This window comes from Anticarsia gemmatalis, chromosome 8, assembly GCF_050436995.1.
Source record: "Anticarsia gemmatalis isolate Benzon Research Colony breed Stoneville strain chromosome 8, ilAntGemm2 primary, whole genome shotgun sequence".
NCBI classification, from domain to species: domain Eukaryota; kingdom Metazoa; phylum Arthropoda; class Insecta; order Lepidoptera; family Erebidae; genus Anticarsia; species Anticarsia gemmatalis.
Window position 1 is genome coordinate 11357765 of NC_134752.1, and position 18918 is coordinate 11376682.

Here is an 18918-nt window from a genome sequence, read left to right on the forward strand (position 1 = left end):
AAGCTATTAGCGGAATGTTAATACGATAATAAAAGATAAAGTGAGATACGACGCGGACACGTGGGAGTGAATCAAATATGAATGACTTGTTGATTGACGCTGACGGATTCTTGACCTAGGTCGTAAAACTAGCGAACAAACCGGATTCCAGACAGACGGGTATCGTGAAAAAAATGTATGAATGTTTGATGTTAAATACGTTTTTGTGCAGACATTGTCCGGTGTCTTTCAAGACATATCCGTTTTTTTGCATCTCTGACTAGAATATATATAAAAACACATACATCAAATTTAACATTTTTTCCCATAAGGTTAGGCACAGAAAAAGGAACGACACCTGGTACGAGTACCATCCGGATATATAAGGTTAATTACTCGAGAATATAACTAGATTTATACTTATTTGTTGTTGCAAAGATGATCACCGTTTTCTTTATAAACTGTGGAAGCAGGATGGCCCGACTATTTTATTTTAAGCGGAAAAAAAACTGCGAATTAGACAATCCGCTGTTCATCTAGTTTCTGGGTCGTAAATAGCATAGTTAAAATAATAATATTTAATTAATGTAATGTGCGCTTGAAAAAGTGCAATAAATTAGCCAATGCTGTCCAAAACCAGACTTTATTACTTATGCGCATCTAATTCAGTTCAATATGTCTATATCTATATAAAGTCTGCTTATGTATTTATGAAAGAGGCGTGTGGCGTGGTTAGTGTATCCATCCGACTACTGAGGTTCAGCAAAGTACTATTGGACTTCTTTAATTTTTGTAAGAGTATTTCTCAACAATAATCCGGACTTCGGTTATCGTTTCCATTATATGGCACTAGGATTGCGCCATTATTCAAAATACTAACACACGTATGGGACCAACAGACAAAACGTGGGTATATTAATTACACACTTTTGCTTAAATCTTCGGGTATATCAAGCGTGATATTATGCATGTACATATGCTTATGCATTCGTCTGTTTATTCCTCTTTTATTAGTCACGCGACGAGGTCTAAATGGACCTTAAATTGATCGCGTGATGCCGGCCCAGTTTCCAAGGCACGCCTACTCAATTTATTTAGAACAACTACTTAGTACTCCTATTTGTCGTACTATTGTGAGTTTTCTAGAACATTCTTGTGAATTATGTGGTTATGAAGCTGTATTAAAGGTTTACAAAGTTGGTTAATTTTTCAATAAGACGTAGGTAGGTATAGGTTAATGATGATTGACGACAATCTGTCAAAGGTATTATTATTATGTCGTAATGTACCGTGGGTTCATAGGGTTTACTTGAATATTGCTCAAGTTTTAAAGTGTCTTAACGGATTAAATATGGATTGCTAAAAATAGCGAAGTTTACATCATTTTATGTACAGATTTTAGATGTTTCCTGTTGATCCTAAAAAGCGCTCTGTGTTTTATGTGTAAGAACAAAATTAAAGCTTCAGAAGCTTTTGCAGGGGAGCCATTTTTCTATTGGCCACTCTTTATTCCAAGACTGATTTCCTGGTTACTAAGAAAAAATGCGCGGAGAGATATATTATGAAGTCTCAGCTACCCTAAAAAGACAAGGTTATTTAAAAGAATGCTTGTTTTATTACAGTCGAGATATCAGCACCCGTGCCCGACTGTTCAGGCTCGTGGGGGGAGTGCACCAGATGGCCTTTAGAACCATGGGTGGGGGCGCTACAGACGCAACTGTTCAGCGCCGCATGGGAGGCCAGGCATGGAGCCGCCAGCGCGCTGCGAGAACTGCTGCGGGCTAAGATCGTCAGCTCGGCGGGACATGATGCCACCATGACTTTACAAGAGGTACTATATTTAAGACTAGCTTTTACCCGCGGCTTCGTCCATCACCTTAATTTTCCCATTATGCGTCATTTTCCCGATATAAAAAGTACCCTATGTCCTTTCTCGGGTATCAAAATATCTCCATGCCAAATTTCATGCAAATTGGTTCAGTAGTTTAGGCGTGATTGAGTAACAGACAGACAGACAGAGTTACTTTCGCATTTATAATATTAGTATGTATGATGTATCATAATCATGTTCTCTTGGGTTATATTCTGTAATTGAAACTATATAGTATTAAATACCCTGTACTTTGTGGAGAGTACTATATTTTAAATAAGGGGTATTATATTTAATTTATTTATAGTACGTACAGAGGACAGGTTAATTGAAACTAGTCAAATGCGCAGGAGTTTCTTTATATTGACGTGTGGTCAAGTGGGTGGACAATAAAGGTTGCTTTTCGAGGTATAAAGGTCTGCTACTTCAATTTCCAGTTTCCGGGAAATCACAGAAAATTTTAAAAATAATGTATCTTCGTCCGACCAGGGTTTGTACCTTTACTCAGCAGTCGCATACCTAGGGACTGCAATAGTGTCGATACATAAGAGATAGAGTCAGATATCTTATTACCAAGCTTTAAAATGGCCAAAATAACATGTCTTAAATTAGATTTAGATAAAATCATGACACAGGAAAAATATTTTTATCTTATGATTCACTTACAAAATCTAGATGCTACTTTATCTAAATATAAATTTAAAGTATGTTATTAGGTCGATGTAGATATATTTTTATTTATCTAGTTGTTTTGTTGACAGATGGAACAAGCTCATCAGGAGTGGTTAGAAGACATGGCGCTCCGGCTTTTATGTGTTTTAGCTTTGGACCGCTTTGGAGACTTCGTGTCCGATCAGGTAATACACTATGTTTTGAAACATTATTTTTTATATTTTCAAGTTAATAAACGAAACTTATGGCCGGTTTCACCACTTTTGAATAAGTAACAGTTATTTTATTAGGTAGATTATTGACAGATTTTTTGACCCATTTGCTGTCACTTTATCTACTGAATAGGTTCCAGGGAACCTATTTAATCAGAGCTACAAGCTAATGATTTACAAAATGAAATCGTAGAACAGTATTTTTTCTATATCAATCTCTAAAGGCTATTTTTGAAAATAAATGGGTGTTTTAACTTCCAAATAAGTTGCTAAATATCAATACCTACAAATCTGTTTAAAAAGGTAGAAAATAAAGTACTACTTTACATGTTCCGTTGTTCTAGGTAGTAGCGCCGGTTCGTGAAACGTGTGCTCAAACGCTAGGCGTGGCGCTGGCGCAGCTGGACACGGCGCGAGTACGCAAGGTGGCGGAGCTGCTCGCCTCGCTGTCCGCGCACCCGCAGTGGGAGGCGCGGCACGGAGCACTGCTCGGATTCAAATATCTACTCGCCGCTAGACAGGTATGCTATTGAAATTTATTTCATCTTATGCATGTTTCGGGATCGTTTAATCATTTTGTAGTACAAAAAGTAGTGTAGGCTATATAATAGTCATAGTATGTGAATTAATTCTCTAATGTTCACTTAACCAGCACAGAAGATTCAAAGTCTTAAACCTGCCCCTTTCGAGGGGGAACACCCTTGCCCAGCGGTGGGACAGTATTGTGTTCACTTGTTTTTTTTGTTCGCGTCATATATAGTTGAGATGTCTTTGGGTTTTGAAAGCTCCAGCAATTACTCAAAAGAATTTTGAAGCGTAAATTCGTGCTTCAGTTTCCTGCGTTGCAAATTCGCTTTATATCTGTCTTCATTCCTTTCATGCACTAATTCCCTGGTAGTAGACAGATTCAGAATTCACAATTTACCAATGAAACAATATACAATTACAGGAAGTTGCCTGCGAAAGTGGAGCACTGGAACACCTAATGGGTGGCCTGGGGGACGTGGCAGAGGATGTCTCAGCAGTAGCAGCAGGCGCGCTGGCCCCCGCGGCGGCGGCGCTGGCGCGGGCGCGGGCGGGCTGCGTGCGGGACGTGGTGGCGCGCCTGTGGCGCCTGCTGCGGGACCAGGACGAGCTCGCCGCGCCCGCCAACTCCTACATGGCGCTGTTGGCCGCGCTCATGGCCTTGCCCGAACCTGCTAGTTTGCTGCAGTGAGTTGTGAACTTTTTATAATGGTGTAGTGTGAAGTGCAAGATAGTGGTATGATAAGTGATAGTCAATTTAAATGGTTCCTTAGTGGTTTTCTTAGTTGAATCTGACTTTTACTTACCTCGTTATTTGGTGTAAATGAAGATTACAAAACGTCACTATGCACCCTACGATTTGTATAAAAGCTACTTTTAATGCCTTGCTTTTTGAGCATCTTTATCGCCATATTTATACTCGCGATTGACGAGTACTATGAGACATGTAATCTCATGTATACAAAAAAAATATCAAAACTATAATATGACTGTTTTGTCCACAGCCCAATCGACCTAGCAGACGTCCTCCCACGCCTATGGCCATACCTCGATCACTCCACAAGTTCAGTTCGTAAAGCGACCCTACAAACACTACGCACATTAACCCGGCCTCTAGTGACAAAGAACAACGGACAGACAGACAGTAACGGCAACACCGAGGTGAACAGTAACATGGATAACACGCAGTACTTGGACTGGACGCCGGAGTTACTGCAGGAGGCGATGAGACATATCTACCAGAGAGTGCTGTTTGAACATGTGCATGAGATACAGGATATCGCTGTACAGGTAATTTATACATATGTTTTTTATTTATTGGCTTATTAAGATTTTTATAGAGAGGTCTTCTTACATTTATTCACCCTTTCGAACTTTCGGGTTGATGGATAAAATAAGGAATACTGCAATCTGCAATATCTACAATCTTCATGGCAGTAAGCCAAAGAGTCATAATATTGTACTTGCTTTTTTTAGTTTTCGCATTTAACACAGCTTTCAGTGAGACCCAACAGAGTAGTATTAAGTTTAAAGTCGATAACTTCACACAATTGTTAAGCAGCAAGAACAATTTTAAATGTTCCTTCACATTTCATATCGTAATATATGTTATGTATTTTATTTCTTATCTGTTTTGTTGTCAGGTGTGGGAGAATTTCTTGAAGCACGCATCTCTAGGCGTTATATTGCTGGCAGCGTGTCCTTTACTAGCCACGTGGTTGTGCCTCGCCATGCAGCCCGCGAGACTTGCGGTAGACCCCGCACTTCTCTTACATCCGCCGCCTAAGGTAAGACTTAATAATTATTAGTATGTTTAAATGATATTTGGCTTAGTTTTAAACAAGATAATTAACGGCCATATTCTATATTTTTCTTCAGTTAACGTAGATCTATTGGTTTGTCTTGATAAAACTACGTTCCTTACCAACACAAGGCTATGAACGCCGGCCCAATATCTGTTGTGTATTATGGCTATTGCTATCACGAGAGTTTTTAAAGAGTGCTGTTAAAATGCCGTCTTTTTATTTATGATTATTTTGTATTCCAGGAGCGTCGCACCCGCACAAGCTCCCAGTCGCTGGACAACCTAACGGTGCCAGCAGAGCTGCGGCCCAGTCAGAAGTGGTACGTGGGCGGCTCCGACTCGCAGCAGATCAACACGCGCGACCGGAATGTCACCCGCGCCCGGTGTCTCGCTGCTGATATTTTAGGTAGATAACATCCGATATTTTACATATTTACTAAGGTGTTTACCGAGATAATGCATATTTACCAAGGCTTGTTTAACATGTACTTAAAATACTAATGGTAATATAATCATACAAAGGTTTTTTTTTTACTTTGCATGACTGTGAAGAAGCCTTTCGCAAGACGTGTAAATATCAATCCTTTTCTGGCTTTTTAATTAGAATTTGGAAGGAGCTACTAACGCGACGTAAAAGTAAATATGTAAACAAATTTAGTTATTTCCACAATTTTTATAACTGTTGTTATTTTGCAGGTTACCTGTCATGTTACCTGGTCCAACCGGCACCTGGTATAGAGTACAAAGCTGAAGATGAGAGCCCTATAGACTGTTATGTTAAGGTACATATCATTATATTTGAACTACTTTCACATCCAACGTTTTTAAAAAAACATTTTTAATGATTATGATTGGAATAAGCACATCGATAACAAATAATATTGAGATTTAAAAAATCTCAATCATTAATTGTAGATTTCGTTTCACTATGAAACTAAATGCTAGTTTGACGACTTCGTGGATAGATTATCTGTCAAAATGTTTTGCAGCCATATACTTTCAGAGTAAAGTATGAAATAAATTTTATAAATAATAAGATACCTAGCAGTCTTAATAGTATTTATTCCATATTCCAGGTGATGATAGTATACCTCCGATCGGGCAGCGCGCTACAGCGACTGGTGGCGAGCCTGGTGATATCGTCGTGGGCGCGCCACACGGTCACACACAACATGTTCCCGCAGAGCATACACTCTGCCAACAATGATAAAAAGACTAATGGCGACGCTGAACATAAGGTAACTTATTAATGTAGACGCTGCAGTCTGTTATGTGTATGTACATTCATTATATTAGCTTTCATATTGGACAAAAAAACATAATGTTATATGATTTTATTTTTATACGCCTTTTCTATTCTCCTTTGGAGTAAGTTATCAGTTTAGTGAACACATATTTTAGAAGAGGATTTGCGTTGTGTACTCAAAAATAGACTGAATAGATAGATAGATATTTTAAGAATTGAAGATTTACCTTCATTCATATGTTTTGTTTATTAGGTGAAATGGTGGCGTTATTTTCAGACTTGATCGTACATCACAAATACCATATGTATTATTTTCTTACAACATAATTATTCATTATAGGAAGAGGAAGAAGACAAAGAAAACAACAAGGAGAACAACACAAGCACAGAAGAACCCAAGCCTATAGACTCACTGGCGCCTCCGCTGCTATCAAGCACGTTGCTCACGGCGCTCAACCAAGCTCTCTACTACGACGAGGTCGCGCTCAACTGTAACAGGTGACAATTTCATTACATAATGCTATTAGGAACTAGAGACCGACGGCGACTTCGTCCGCGTGGAAACCCTTCCCGTGTAAATCCCGATCCCTCGGGAACTCCGGGATAAAAAAAAGTAGCTTATGTGTTATTCTGGGTCTTCAGCTACCTACATACCAAATTTCATCGTAATCGGTTCAATAGTATTTGCGTGAAAAAGTAACAAACATCCAAACATATGTACATACACACTCACAAACTTTCGCATTTATAATAATAGTAGGATGATTTTATGACCTTTGAAACTTATTGATGTTTTTTATTTCTTGGCGTTGCTATGCATCGATCTGTGGCTGCGTATAAAGCAGGTATCTTCACTCGTAGATTCGTCAATTTGTTTTTACTTTTGCTTGATTCATATCGACAGACATGGAGAGTGTCCAGCATATGAATAACAGCACAGGCATAAAATTATTGCGTATACTGATTGAGCACTCACTTGTAGATAGTGTACGGACGATAATGTTAGTATATAAATAATAGTTATGTAAAGAGCTTACTAATATATTGCTCTTAGAAACTGATATTACTTTTCAGATTTTTATAATAGTTGATACAGTGCCATCGTAGCAATTTTTTTTAAAGTTACATAAAACACAAGTGTATTTATTACACCTTTGCTTGCACGTTTGGGCATAATAGACGTGATAATATATGTGTAATCATTGCAGGATACTCCAAGAAGCTCGCGACCTCCACGCGATGATGAAGCACTACAAGCTGGCGGTGGACGGCGAGGAGCTCAGCAACATCGTGCGCCTGGAGCAGGTGGCGCACCTCACGGCCGTGTCGCAGCCGCTCGTGGCCGCCATGAAGACCAAGCGGCCCGCGCAGACCCTCGAGGAGCGCCGCAAGAACCTGCAGACTGCGGTCAACTTGTGCACTATTGAACAGAGCTCCTTGAATGTCTCGTGAGTATTTAAACTTACATACATTTACCACTTTTAAGCCCGGTTTAAAAAACGATGCCCGGTTTGGCAAATTTATCTATTCAAACTCATGTTTATAAGAGCTTAAACGCTATTGAATAGATAAACTACCGTTAAATATGCGTCGAAAAACCGGGGGTAAGACCAATTCATTCATGACTTGCCACGGATCATCAAGCAAATGCTGGCTACCACGGACAATATGGGTGCCTTTACACACACGCTCTTTCGCGCGTGCAACAACAACGGAAAAACGGCGTGCGCCGCGCTTATCTGTCAAGACCGCGAAGAAAACGTTCGCGGGCTTGACAGCGTATGTGTAAAGGCTCATGAAGCACAGACATGCCCCTGCAGTCGGCAGTGTGCCGTCGTTTGCCGAATATCACCCTGAAATACCACATTTATCTGGAAACCGATCCATTGTAAACGATTGGTTTATGATAACATATGCTTTGAATCTGAAACATAGCTGAGAACATACAAACAAATGTGCACCTTTTATTTACGTAACAATTTGTCTTTCAGTGTCCAAGCAGCATTGGCAGGAGCATGCGCGAACCTCCACATCCTCCCAGAGAAGCTGAACCCGGTGGTCCGTCCGCTCATGGACAGCATCAAGAAGGAACCTTCCGAGGAGCTGCAGCAGAACTCCGCCGACACACTCGCGGTGCTACTGTCGCAGCTCGTCAATAGGGACCCGTGTCCCAATAATAAAGTGCTAGTCAATTTGAAGGCTTTTCTTAGGTAAGAAATATTATAATGTGCAATTTAGTTGCATTTAAATTTAGACTAGATTCTGTTGCGCAACTGCTGATTGTAAGTAGACTTACACACAAATCAAAAAGTCTTGGTTCAATGTTAGTGCCAAGTAGAACATGGGATAAAATTGCATTTCAAGTAGTCCTAACGCTAGAAATTTTTAATCTATTCTCTTTTATAAACTCTGTGTCCCACTGCTGGGCAAAGACCTCCCCTCTCTTCTTTCAAACCCGTCTGTCCTGTGCCAAACTCCGCCACGATCTATTAGTACACTTAATTTATTTGGAATCAACATCGTTAATTGAATTATTAATGTTTTTCACAGATGTGATCCAGAGTTCACGCCTCGTATATCGTTAGAGAGCACGGAGGAGAACGGTGACTCAGGCAGCGGCGACAGCGGGCCCGAGGGCAAGAGCGAACAAACCACTCAGGCGCCTGCATGTATGTATTCTTAGAAGCATAGTAACAAAGATTATTTTTGTGAATTTTGATAAACTTGGGGAGTAGTGAGAAAGGTTAGTTATATAGGAAAATCGTTAATGCCCTGAATGAAAATATTGCCTTGAGAAGTTTACTAGCGAATTAAGAACCTCTTTTGTCCGGTTTTTAAGATACATTTAGCGGTAATTTATCTATTAAACACGATAATTTGAATAGAAAAATTACCTCTAAATGTGCCTCAGAAACCGGACAAAAGATGTTCTTAATTCGCTAGTAAACTTCTCAAGGCAACATTTTCATATTCAAAAATCATATCACAATTCTTCATTATCAAGATCATCATACTATCATTTATTAATTTACCTTTTTTTTTGCAGTGGATAAATACAAGGGTATCCTAACACTATGGGAGCAGCAGCGATGTGCGGAGCGCGTGGCGCCGAGGCGGGGTCGACCACCCGCCGCCGCTACTGCCTTAGCACTCGACCAATTATTACCACATGAAGATGAAGTACGTAACACAATCTAAAACTATAATAAATTTTCTTATACGACTTAGGACCTGAGCAAACGAGTGACAAACCCTGACGGATTTGACCCGTTATAATGTGTGTCCAGCAGAATATAATGGCAGGAGATGTATTTTAGTCACCATGTTAAATAACTTTCACGAGAATTAAAACCTCTGGGATTTTCTTTACGTGCTTATAAGTCTCTTGCTTGTCCAAGTCTTCCATTAGAGTTTCTTTACTACAACGGTGGGCAGGTAGAGTAATCTAAGTTTAACGATGAATTTTTTGTAAGGCGAAGGATTTTGTTTGTTTTACTTTTATTTTTGTTTTAGGCACGTAAACTGTTACGTATTCAAAGGCGAGGTGCGACGTTAGCTTTAACGAGTCTCGCTACTTATTTCGGTGAAGAGTTGCCGGAGAAGTTGCCTAAATTGTGGGAGTTCATCACTGAGCCCTTTGAGAATATAATGACTGATGCTGGTATGTATTTATTTAGTGATACAGGTTTTTATTCATAGAAAGAAATAACATTAAGCTAAAGAAATTCGTGTGGTTATTCTGTTCAATTATATATTTTTTGATTGAAATGAGATTAGGGTGACTGCAGAATCGTAGGAACGTTTCTATGATTGTGTTGTTATTCGAAAGCTAAATATTGTTCCTATTTTATCCATGAAAAATTACACTTTTAAAAAACATTTTGATGTCTTTATTTTTGTATCAGTAGCATTGTGTCATAAGCATTATGTTTAAGTTTAACTTGCTTCCAGAATTGGAGGCTCAAGAAGTATCAGAAGCAGAAGAGATGGTGTCCCACCTGCAAGTGTTCGAGGCGGTGTGCTCTGCCCTGAAGGCTCGTCGCCGCGGGGCGCGCCGCGCCGCCGCCGCCGCCGCGCTGACCCGCGCGCGCTACACGGCGCTGCGCCACATGGCCGCGCGGGCGCTCGCCGCCATGTGCCGCGCGCAGTACCCCAATGTCATGCACACTGTCGTCAAAGAGGTACGACAAGATAGTACATCTAAATATCCATGTTTTTAATTTCTACATCATAGTCAGCTTTATCCTTCGATTGCTAAAAGTTGATCAAAAAAAGATCTTATCATTTGCTATCAATTACCTACATTCTATCACCTATGTGCCTTCTGACACTGTAAGATGACCATGACAAAACTGATGTTTCTACAATAATATCAGCCGTTCATACCAAACATAATATAAATTTTATTTTATTAATGTTCTGCCTAAATTTATATTAAATTTTACATCCTTATTTACGTAATTAACAAAACTTTATTATTTTCAGTTGATCCCAGCACTCAGTGACGTCCGAAGTGATTCAGTACGATGTGGAGCGGCGGAAGCGTTAGCACGGATTGTAGACGCACTCCAGTTACAGATTGTACCCTACATCGTATTGCTCGTTGTGCCATTATTAGGTATGCAGCCAAACTCATATACTGCCTATTACCTGATAACACAATACATGATTAAATTCATAGAAATAATCTGTAAATATTTATAGCAAAAAAAGAAATATATTTCAAGAAAAACTTATATCATTATCCATGTTTTTTGACAACCTTTAACTGCTAAACTCAGTAAAGCAACAACAAGTTAAATGATCACTTTACCAAAATATACAAATTATTATTAGAAAAATAAAGGCATCTATATACTAAATCAATATTTCTCATTCCGCAGGTCGTATGAGTGACCACTGCGAGGCAGTCCGCGTGATGTCGACTCGTTGTTTCGCGTCGCTCATCCAACTGATGCCACTAGACGGCAGTATCGCCGAGCCGCCCGACCTCACGCCCGAGCTGCGAGCTCGCAGGCTACAGGATAAGAACTTCTTAGACCAGCTGTTCAATCCCAAGAGCATAAAAGATTATAAGATACCAGTGCCTGTGTCTGCTGAACTTAGGAGTTATCAACAGGTAAAATGCTTTTTCATTGTAATGTTTCTACTTTGCATTGATTTGCATTCGTCACAACAATCTCTAAAGGTAGACTGGTTGAAAATGCCCCTGGCCAGGCCCCCGTCACTCGGCCGTACCTGTAGCGATAAGTGCCTACAAATTCGAGTGGCGTCGGCGCCAGTCCGGGAGTCGAGTGTCAACGCTCACGCGTAGAGCTCGTGCGTGCGTTTATTAGAAGTTTTATGAGTAATATTATTAAAAACGTTTAAAATAGAATGGCAGGTTTAAAGCATTGCTCATTTGATGGATGTTTGTTGAAAAAGAAGGACGAGGGATTGTCATTTTTTTCATTACCTACTGATGAGGAAAGCTAAGTTCAAATTCATTTAAAAACTATAAAACTTTACAGTACCTACCTACCACAAAATAATAGTACTAACTATAATTAGTTACTTTGTTGATACTAACAATAATATGGACTCATGTCTGAATTATTAAGGATTTTGATACTTTATAATTACGCGAGCAACTTGCAAATGTGACTTTTTGTTTATGGAGATATTTCAACGATTTTGGTATCAAATGAAAGGTCTAAGACTAAAACTATTTTATCCGTTTGAATAATATAAATCGGTTCACAGGTTTAGGACATATGAAGAATATAAAATAGTAAAAATGTAAACAAACCAAAACAGGTAGCAACGATGCGGCGAGCCGACAACCCTAGCGTCATAGGTAACGCGTTACTCTACGCCAGACAGTGACAGAGTTACGCGTTAAAAGAGAGCGGGAATACTTAGGTGAAAATGTCGTTAGGTACGGAGCGCTTACACGAGCTGAATTAGACTTTATTGCTTAGCTGCAAGAGTCGTTATTTCTATAAATTGTTACGGGAAGTGCGTGTTCTGTACTTTAGTACTTATTATTCTGTGCCCTGGCATTCATTCTGCCTTTTTATAGCTTTGTATATAAAGTTTAAAATAAATAAATAAAATGATGACGTAAGAATGATCTTATATCACTCGAAAATAATAACTAAGTTTGTAAGTATTCCGAATTGCTGGGAGTTTGAAACATTTATGTTTAGGTAATTTCAAAAATAAGATAGGCGTTATAATAGTGATCGATCCATTTAATATCGCAGCTCAAGTTTGAACTTTTGACTGACTGATTGCTTGCTTATGTTTTCTTCTGTCTGTTGTTGAATCCTATGGAATATACCTCAGTCCTCTGTTATTTTATAAAATATAGGTATATTAAAGTAATGTTTGTACGTGGTAGGCGGGCGTGAACTGGCTGCGCTTTCTGTACGAGTACAAGCTGCACGGGGTGCTGTGCGACGACATGGGGCTGGGCAAGACGCTGCAGTCGCTGGCCGTGGTGGCCGCCAGCCACTGGGAGCGCGCCCGCCGCCTGGCGCCCGCCCTGCCCTCGCTCGTCGTGTGCCCGCCCACGCTCACCGGTATGTATATACTATATACTATATACTATATACTACCTACAACAAGACGCTGCAGTCGCTGGCCGTGGTGGCCGCCAGCCACTGGGAGCGCGCCCGCCGCCTGGCGCCCGCCCTGCCCTCGCTCGTCGTGTGCCCGCCCACGCTCACCGGTATGTATATACTATATACTATATACTATATACTACCTACAACAAGACGCTGCAGTCGCTGGCCGTGGTGGCCGCCAGCCACTGGGAGCGCGCCCGCCGCCTGGCGCCCGCCCTGCCCTCGCTCGTCGTGTGCCCGCCCACGCTCACCGGTATGTATATACTATATACTATATACTATATACTACCTACAACAAGACGCTGCAGTCGCTGGCCGTGGTGGCCGCCAGCCACTGGGAGCGCGCCCGCCGCCTGGCGCCCGCCCTGCCCTCGCTCGTCGTGTGCCCGCCCACGCTCACCGGTATGTATATACTATATACTATATACTATATACTACCTACAACAAGACGCTGCAGTCGCTGGCCGTGGTGGCCGCCAGCCACTGGGAGCGCGCCCGCCGCCTGGCGCCCGCCCTGCCCTCGCTCGTCGTGTGCCCGCCCACGCTCACCGGTATGTATATACTATATACTATATACTATATACTACCTACAACAAGACGCTGCAGTCGCTGGCCGTGGTGGCCGCCAGCCACTGGGAGCGCGCCCGCCGCCTGGCGCCCGCCCTGCCCTCGCTCGTCGTGTGCCCGCCCACGCTCACCGGTATGTATATACTATATACTATATACTATATACTACCTACAACAAGACGCTGCAGTCGCTGGCCGTGGTGGCCGCCAGCCACTGGGAGCGCGCCCGCCGCCTGGCGCCCGCCCTGCCCTCGCTCGTCGTGTGCCCGCCCACGCTCACCGGTATGTATATACTATATACTATATACTATATACTACCTACAACAAGACGCTGCAGTCGCTGGCCGTGGTGGCCGCCAGCCACTGGGAGCGCGCCCGCCGCCTGGCGCCCGCCCTGCCCTCGCTCGTCGTGTGCCCGCCCACGCTCACCGGTATGTATATACTATATACTATATACTATATACTACCTACAACAAGACGCTGCAGTCGCTGGCCGTGGTGGCCGCCAGCCACTGGGAGCGCGCCCGCCGCCTGGCGCCCGCCCTGCCCTCGCTCGTCGTGTGCCCGCCCACGCTCACCGGTATGTATATACTATATACTATATACTATATACTATATACTACCTACAACAAGACGCTGCAGTCGCTGGCCGTGGTGGCCGCCAGCCACTGGGAGCGCGCCCGCCGCCTGGCGCCCGCCCTGCCCTCGCTCGTCGTGTGCCCGCCCACGCTCACCGGTATGTATATACTATATACTATATACTATATACTACCTACAACAAGACGCTGCAGTCGCTGGCCGTGGTGGCCGCCAGCCACTGGGAGCGCGCCCGCCGCCTGGCGCCCGCCCTGCCCTCGCTCGTCGTGTGCCCGCCCACGCTCACCGGTATGTATATACTATATACTATATACTATATACTACCTACAACAAGACGCTGCAGTCGCTGGCCGTGGTGGCCGCCAGCCACTGGGAGCGCGCCCGCCGCCTGGCGCCCGCCCTGCCCTCGCTCGTCGTGTGCCCGCCCACGCTCACCGGTATGTATATACTATATACTATATACTATATACTACCTACAACAAGACGCTGCAGTCGCTGGCCGTGGTGGCCGCCAGCCACTGGGAGCGCGCCCGCCGCCTGGCGCCCGCCCTGCCCTCGCTCGTCGTGTGCCCGCCCACGCTCACCGGTATGTATATACTATATACTATATACTATATACTATATACTATATACTACCTACAACAAGACTTTTTTGTCTTTGTTCCACTCGAGTTTATGCTAACATGCATGACAACTTGTGTCAAAACGAATGAACAATATATCTACACACTGAAAAACTTACACTGATCCACGGTATCCTCTTATTTCACACTGAAAATCATCTTGCAAAATCTAGCAATCAAAATGAAACGAAAAAAAAAAAAACTTAATCAAATGTAATGCATAATTAATGCCCGTTGTCTGAGGCACGTTTAGCGGTAGTTTATCTATTCAAACTGTCGTGTATACATGAGTGGAAACACTATTGAAACTGAGGGTAAGTGAAAAAAAAATAAAAAGATCTCATAAAATGGTGAAGTAACATTCCTGAACACAATTCACTAAAAAAATATTTTTTATTCCAGGTCACTGGGTGTTCGAAGTGAACAAATTTATTCCATCAAAGTTCCTAAGACCGTTACAATACGTGGGTATTCCGTACGAACGGGAACGATTACGTCATCAAGTGAAACACCACAACTTCATCGTCGCCTCGTACGACATCGTACGCAAAGATATCGACTTCTTCAGCAGCATCAAGTGGAACTACTGCATACTGGACGAAGGACATGTGATCAAGAACGGCAAGACTAAAGTGTTTAAAGCTATCAAACAGCTTGTTGCTAATCATAGACTGATTTTATCTGGGACGCCGATACAGGTAAATTTTTTTTATGGATTTTGTGTATTAGGTTTTATTCAAGCACTGTATTTTAATTAAAATTTATTTTTTTGAAGTCTTAAATTACTCTATTTTGGCCATTCTTACCCTTTTCTATTGAAGTGTAACGACAAAAGAATCTTTTTAAGCTATCAAGAGTATCACTATTTTGCAATGTTGACACGCGCAACCGTGCCATTTGTGCGAAATTATGTGGGAGTCCTTTAAACTGTCAATCATTTTGTTAGAGTTGATTTTGTTATGCATTTTTGAACATTGCAGTTGATACCTTTTTTTTGCTTGGGAAAAGCATGAAATTGCATCCCCTATGCCCGGGGAAGTGCAGAGGTATTTGGAGCTCTCCTAACCAGAAGTGCTAGGCCTACCAACCAAACCACCAAGGTGTAGCCTCCTCTCCGCTTAGTGCCGAGGCCGTGGGAACGCTTTTAGGCACACATCCGCAGATTATAGTGGGGTTCATAAAGTGGTTTGTGGTCCGCAGAACAACGTGCTGGAGCTGTGGTCGCTGTTCGACTTCCTGATGCCGGGGCTGCTGGGCACGGAGCGGCAGTTCACGGCGCGCTACTCGCGGCCCATCCTGGCCGCCCGGGACCCGCGCGCCACCCCGCACCTGCTGCAGGCCGGCGCGCTGGCCTGCGAGGCGCTGCACCGACAGGTACAACACATTGTGTGTAGAACAACTGGAGCTGTGCGAGCTGCTCCACATGTTGATGCCGGGGCTGCTGGCCACGCTGGCCCTTGCACCTTACACGTTGTCCTGCATAAACAACGTACGTACGTAACATGTGCTATGTCAAAATGCAAAAAAGCCGCTGCATTTCCTTGCTGACATCTTTGAAAACACGAGTATACAAGATAGAATTCTTGTTTCGTCACGATCAGCAGCATCGCAACGCATCGTTTTGGAAAATGTTTGTCATTCACGTAAAACAGCACTTTTACTAAAAACCTAGTGAGAGTTTTTAATACTCCGTACCCGAAGATAATTAAAAACTGAAAGCAAAACATAAAATATATACTAACAATAAATTATGTTCATCCAGGTGCTACCATTCCTACTCCGGCGAGTGAAGGAGGACGTGCTGAAGGAACTGCCGCCGAAGATAACGCAGGACTACTACTGCGAGCTGAGCCCGCTGCAGCGCAGACTGTACGAGGACTTCTCCAGGGAACACATGCCGCAGGACATCAACTCGCAGCATACACATGTCTTCCAGGTAAACGACCTCATCTTACATATAAAAATTAATCGCCATATGTATTGCTAAACACAAAATTCAAGAACGGCTCAACCAATTTGACTTTTTTCTATAAAATTGTCTAAACACGGAAAAGATTTTTATGGAGAGAAAAAATAAAGGAAAATTCGCGAGCGGAGTTGGGTCAGCTAGTTTCTTATAAAAACTGGATTTAATAATTATTGTCAAAGCAGAGGTTACCTAGCAATTTAAATTTTAAAGCACCGTTACTGTCTTTATTAATTACAAGATATGTGAATGTGAATAAAACAAGGGAGTTTGTAAGGATGTGCCCAAGTGGCGTTCTCTAGTCTCTACCTACCCCAATGGAAAGGATGCGTAATAGTTTTTTTTTAATAAAATAAAATTATATTATATACTATGCCCATACTTGCACCCTGTCTTTTCATAATATTGTAATATAATAATAAACATTTTCGCTGATTTAATTCATAAATATTTTCTGTTTCGTTCCGTCCAGGCCCTCCACTACCTGCAGAACGTGTGCAACCACCCCAAGCTGGTGCTGACGCCGGAGCACCCCGAGGCGAGCGCCATCGCACAACAGCTCCACACGCAACATTCCACCCTCAATGACATCGAACACTCTGCCAAACTGCCGGCACTCAAGTAAGTTACTGAAAGCGAAGACTAATCTGTTCACAATAAACATAAACATTATTTATAAAGTGCCACATTAAAACCAAGATAAGATCACCCACAGTCACGATATATTTAAGTTCTCGTTGAAATTCGTCAGTAACTTACAGTATATTCTCAAGAACCGTCTACTTTAATATCATAGTGCTATGGCCATTCATGGGTCAAATGTTTTTTTTTTGCATGAACTTTTAAATGCTCTAAGTTTCACTCCTTTCGTTAAAAATTTCAGCTTGCGATTATATTATTAAAAAATATATAGATAAATCATAATTTGTGGGACATTTTAGTCATGACTAAATAATAACTTATACAATTTTTCATCCAACAGACAACTACTATTGGACTGCGGTATCGGCACAACAGCATCCGAAGTAGAGCCTGAGGCGATAGTATCACAGCACCGCGCCCTAGTGTTCTGTCAGTTGAAGAAGATGCTGGACATTGTGGAACAGGACCTGCTGAAGCGCCACCTGCCGGCCGTCACGTACCTGCGGCTCGACGGCAGCGTGCCGCCGCACCAGAGACATGCCATCGTCACGCGGTTCAACAACGACGTGTCCATTGATTTGTTGCTGCTTACTACTGCGGTAAGAATACGTTTTTGCATTCCTAAAATACGAACTACTGCTGGATAATTTATAGATTTTTTTAGGCTAGTTTTCTGCTCCATTCTCCTAATACCAGTTAACTACCAGCCAAATCAGCTACTTTTAATGAATTGCCAAAAACATATTTTAGTATAGAAACACGGTATAGTGATGTTACTATTGTGTATTTTCGTCGGTATCAAATAAGTGCCTAATAAAATGTTTCAGTCTATAATTATAACAATTTCAAAATTACTTTTACGAGCACAAGTTTAACCATTTTTCGTTAATCCAGTCAACTACTCAATTGCACTTTCAAATATACATGTATATCAATATTTTTACTAGAACCATAGCTATTTGTAGCTGTGTTTGCAAACACAAGATGGCTCCTTTTTAAAACTTTTTGCAATTACTTTTAATAATAACTAGCTGGCCCGCGCAACTTCGCTTGCGTTACATAAGAGAATCATAATTTTCCCCGTTTTTGTAACATTTTTCACTGGTACTCTGCTCCTATTGGTCGTAGCGTGATGATATATAGCCTATAGACTTCCTCGATAAATGGGCTATCTAACACTGAAAGAATTTTTCAAATCGGACCAGTAGTTCATAAGATTAGCGCGTTCAAACAAACAAACTCTTCAGCTTTATTATATTAGTATAGATAACATAGAGCGTATGATACATTTCCTTTTCATACATGCATCAACAATAATCAACCCAAATTCGTCTTCACAGGTTGGTGGTCTAGGTCTGAACTTAACGGGCGCAGACACGGTGATATTCGTGGAGCACGACTGGAACCCTATGAAGGACCTGCAGGCCATGGACCGAGCGCATCGTATCGGACAGAAGAAAGTCGTCAACGTGTACCGGCTCATCACTAGAGATACGCTCGAGGAGAAGATTATGGGGTACGTTTATGAGATTGACTAACTTTTAATTTAGTTATGGTTACTGTAGTATGTTAAAAGATCTGAATAAGCGACTACAGACAGGATATTT

General features: G+C 42.0%; 1 protein-coding gene across 3 annotated transcripts in view; it reads left to right on the forward strand.

Annotated features, from left to right (window-relative positions):
• Positions 1–18918, forward strand: part of Hel89B (histone acetyltransferase 1) — a 60432-nt gene that overhangs the window by 38480 nt on the left and 3034 nt on the right. For 2 of the 3 annotated variants that reach the window (XR_012959593.1, XR_012959594.1), the window contains exons 8-28: positions 1602–1810; positions 2611–2706; positions 3078–3254; positions 3683–3945; positions 4263–4548; positions 4902–5045; positions 5306–5468; positions 5759–5844; positions 6139–6300; positions 6649–6806; positions 7517–7756; positions 8300–8518; positions 8859–8977; positions 9355–9488; positions 9822–9969; positions 10260–10489; positions 10794–10926; positions 11192–11427; positions 12691–14666; positions 15106–15401; positions 15904–16042. Coding sequence is in view for 1 of the 3 variants with exons in the window: in XM_076117750.1 (XP_075973865.1) it covers positions 1602–1810; positions 2611–2706; positions 3078–3254; positions 3683–3945; positions 4263–4548; positions 4902–5045; positions 5306–5468; positions 5759–5844; positions 6139–6300; positions 6649–6806; positions 7517–7756; positions 8300–8518; positions 8859–8977; positions 9355–9488; positions 9822–9969; positions 10260–10489; positions 10794–10926; positions 11192–11427; positions 12691–12871; positions 15106–15401; positions 15904–16077; positions 16466–16639; positions 17142–17290; positions 17652–17910; positions 18652–18827 (4612 nt within the window). In the remaining 2 variants the exon portion in view is untranslated. Of the gene's footprint in view, positions 1–1601; positions 1811–2610; positions 2707–3077; positions 3255–3682; positions 3946–4262; positions 4549–4901; positions 5046–5305; positions 5469–5758; positions 5845–6138; positions 6301–6648; positions 6807–7516; positions 7757–8299; positions 8519–8858; positions 8978–9354; positions 9489–9821; positions 9970–10259; positions 10490–10793; positions 10927–11191; positions 11428–12690; positions 14667–15105; positions 15402–15903; positions 16078–16465; positions 16640–17141; positions 17291–17651; positions 17911–18651; positions 18828–18918 lie in introns of those variants that run through there. The other variant, XM_076117750.1, reaches the window with a different exon arrangement.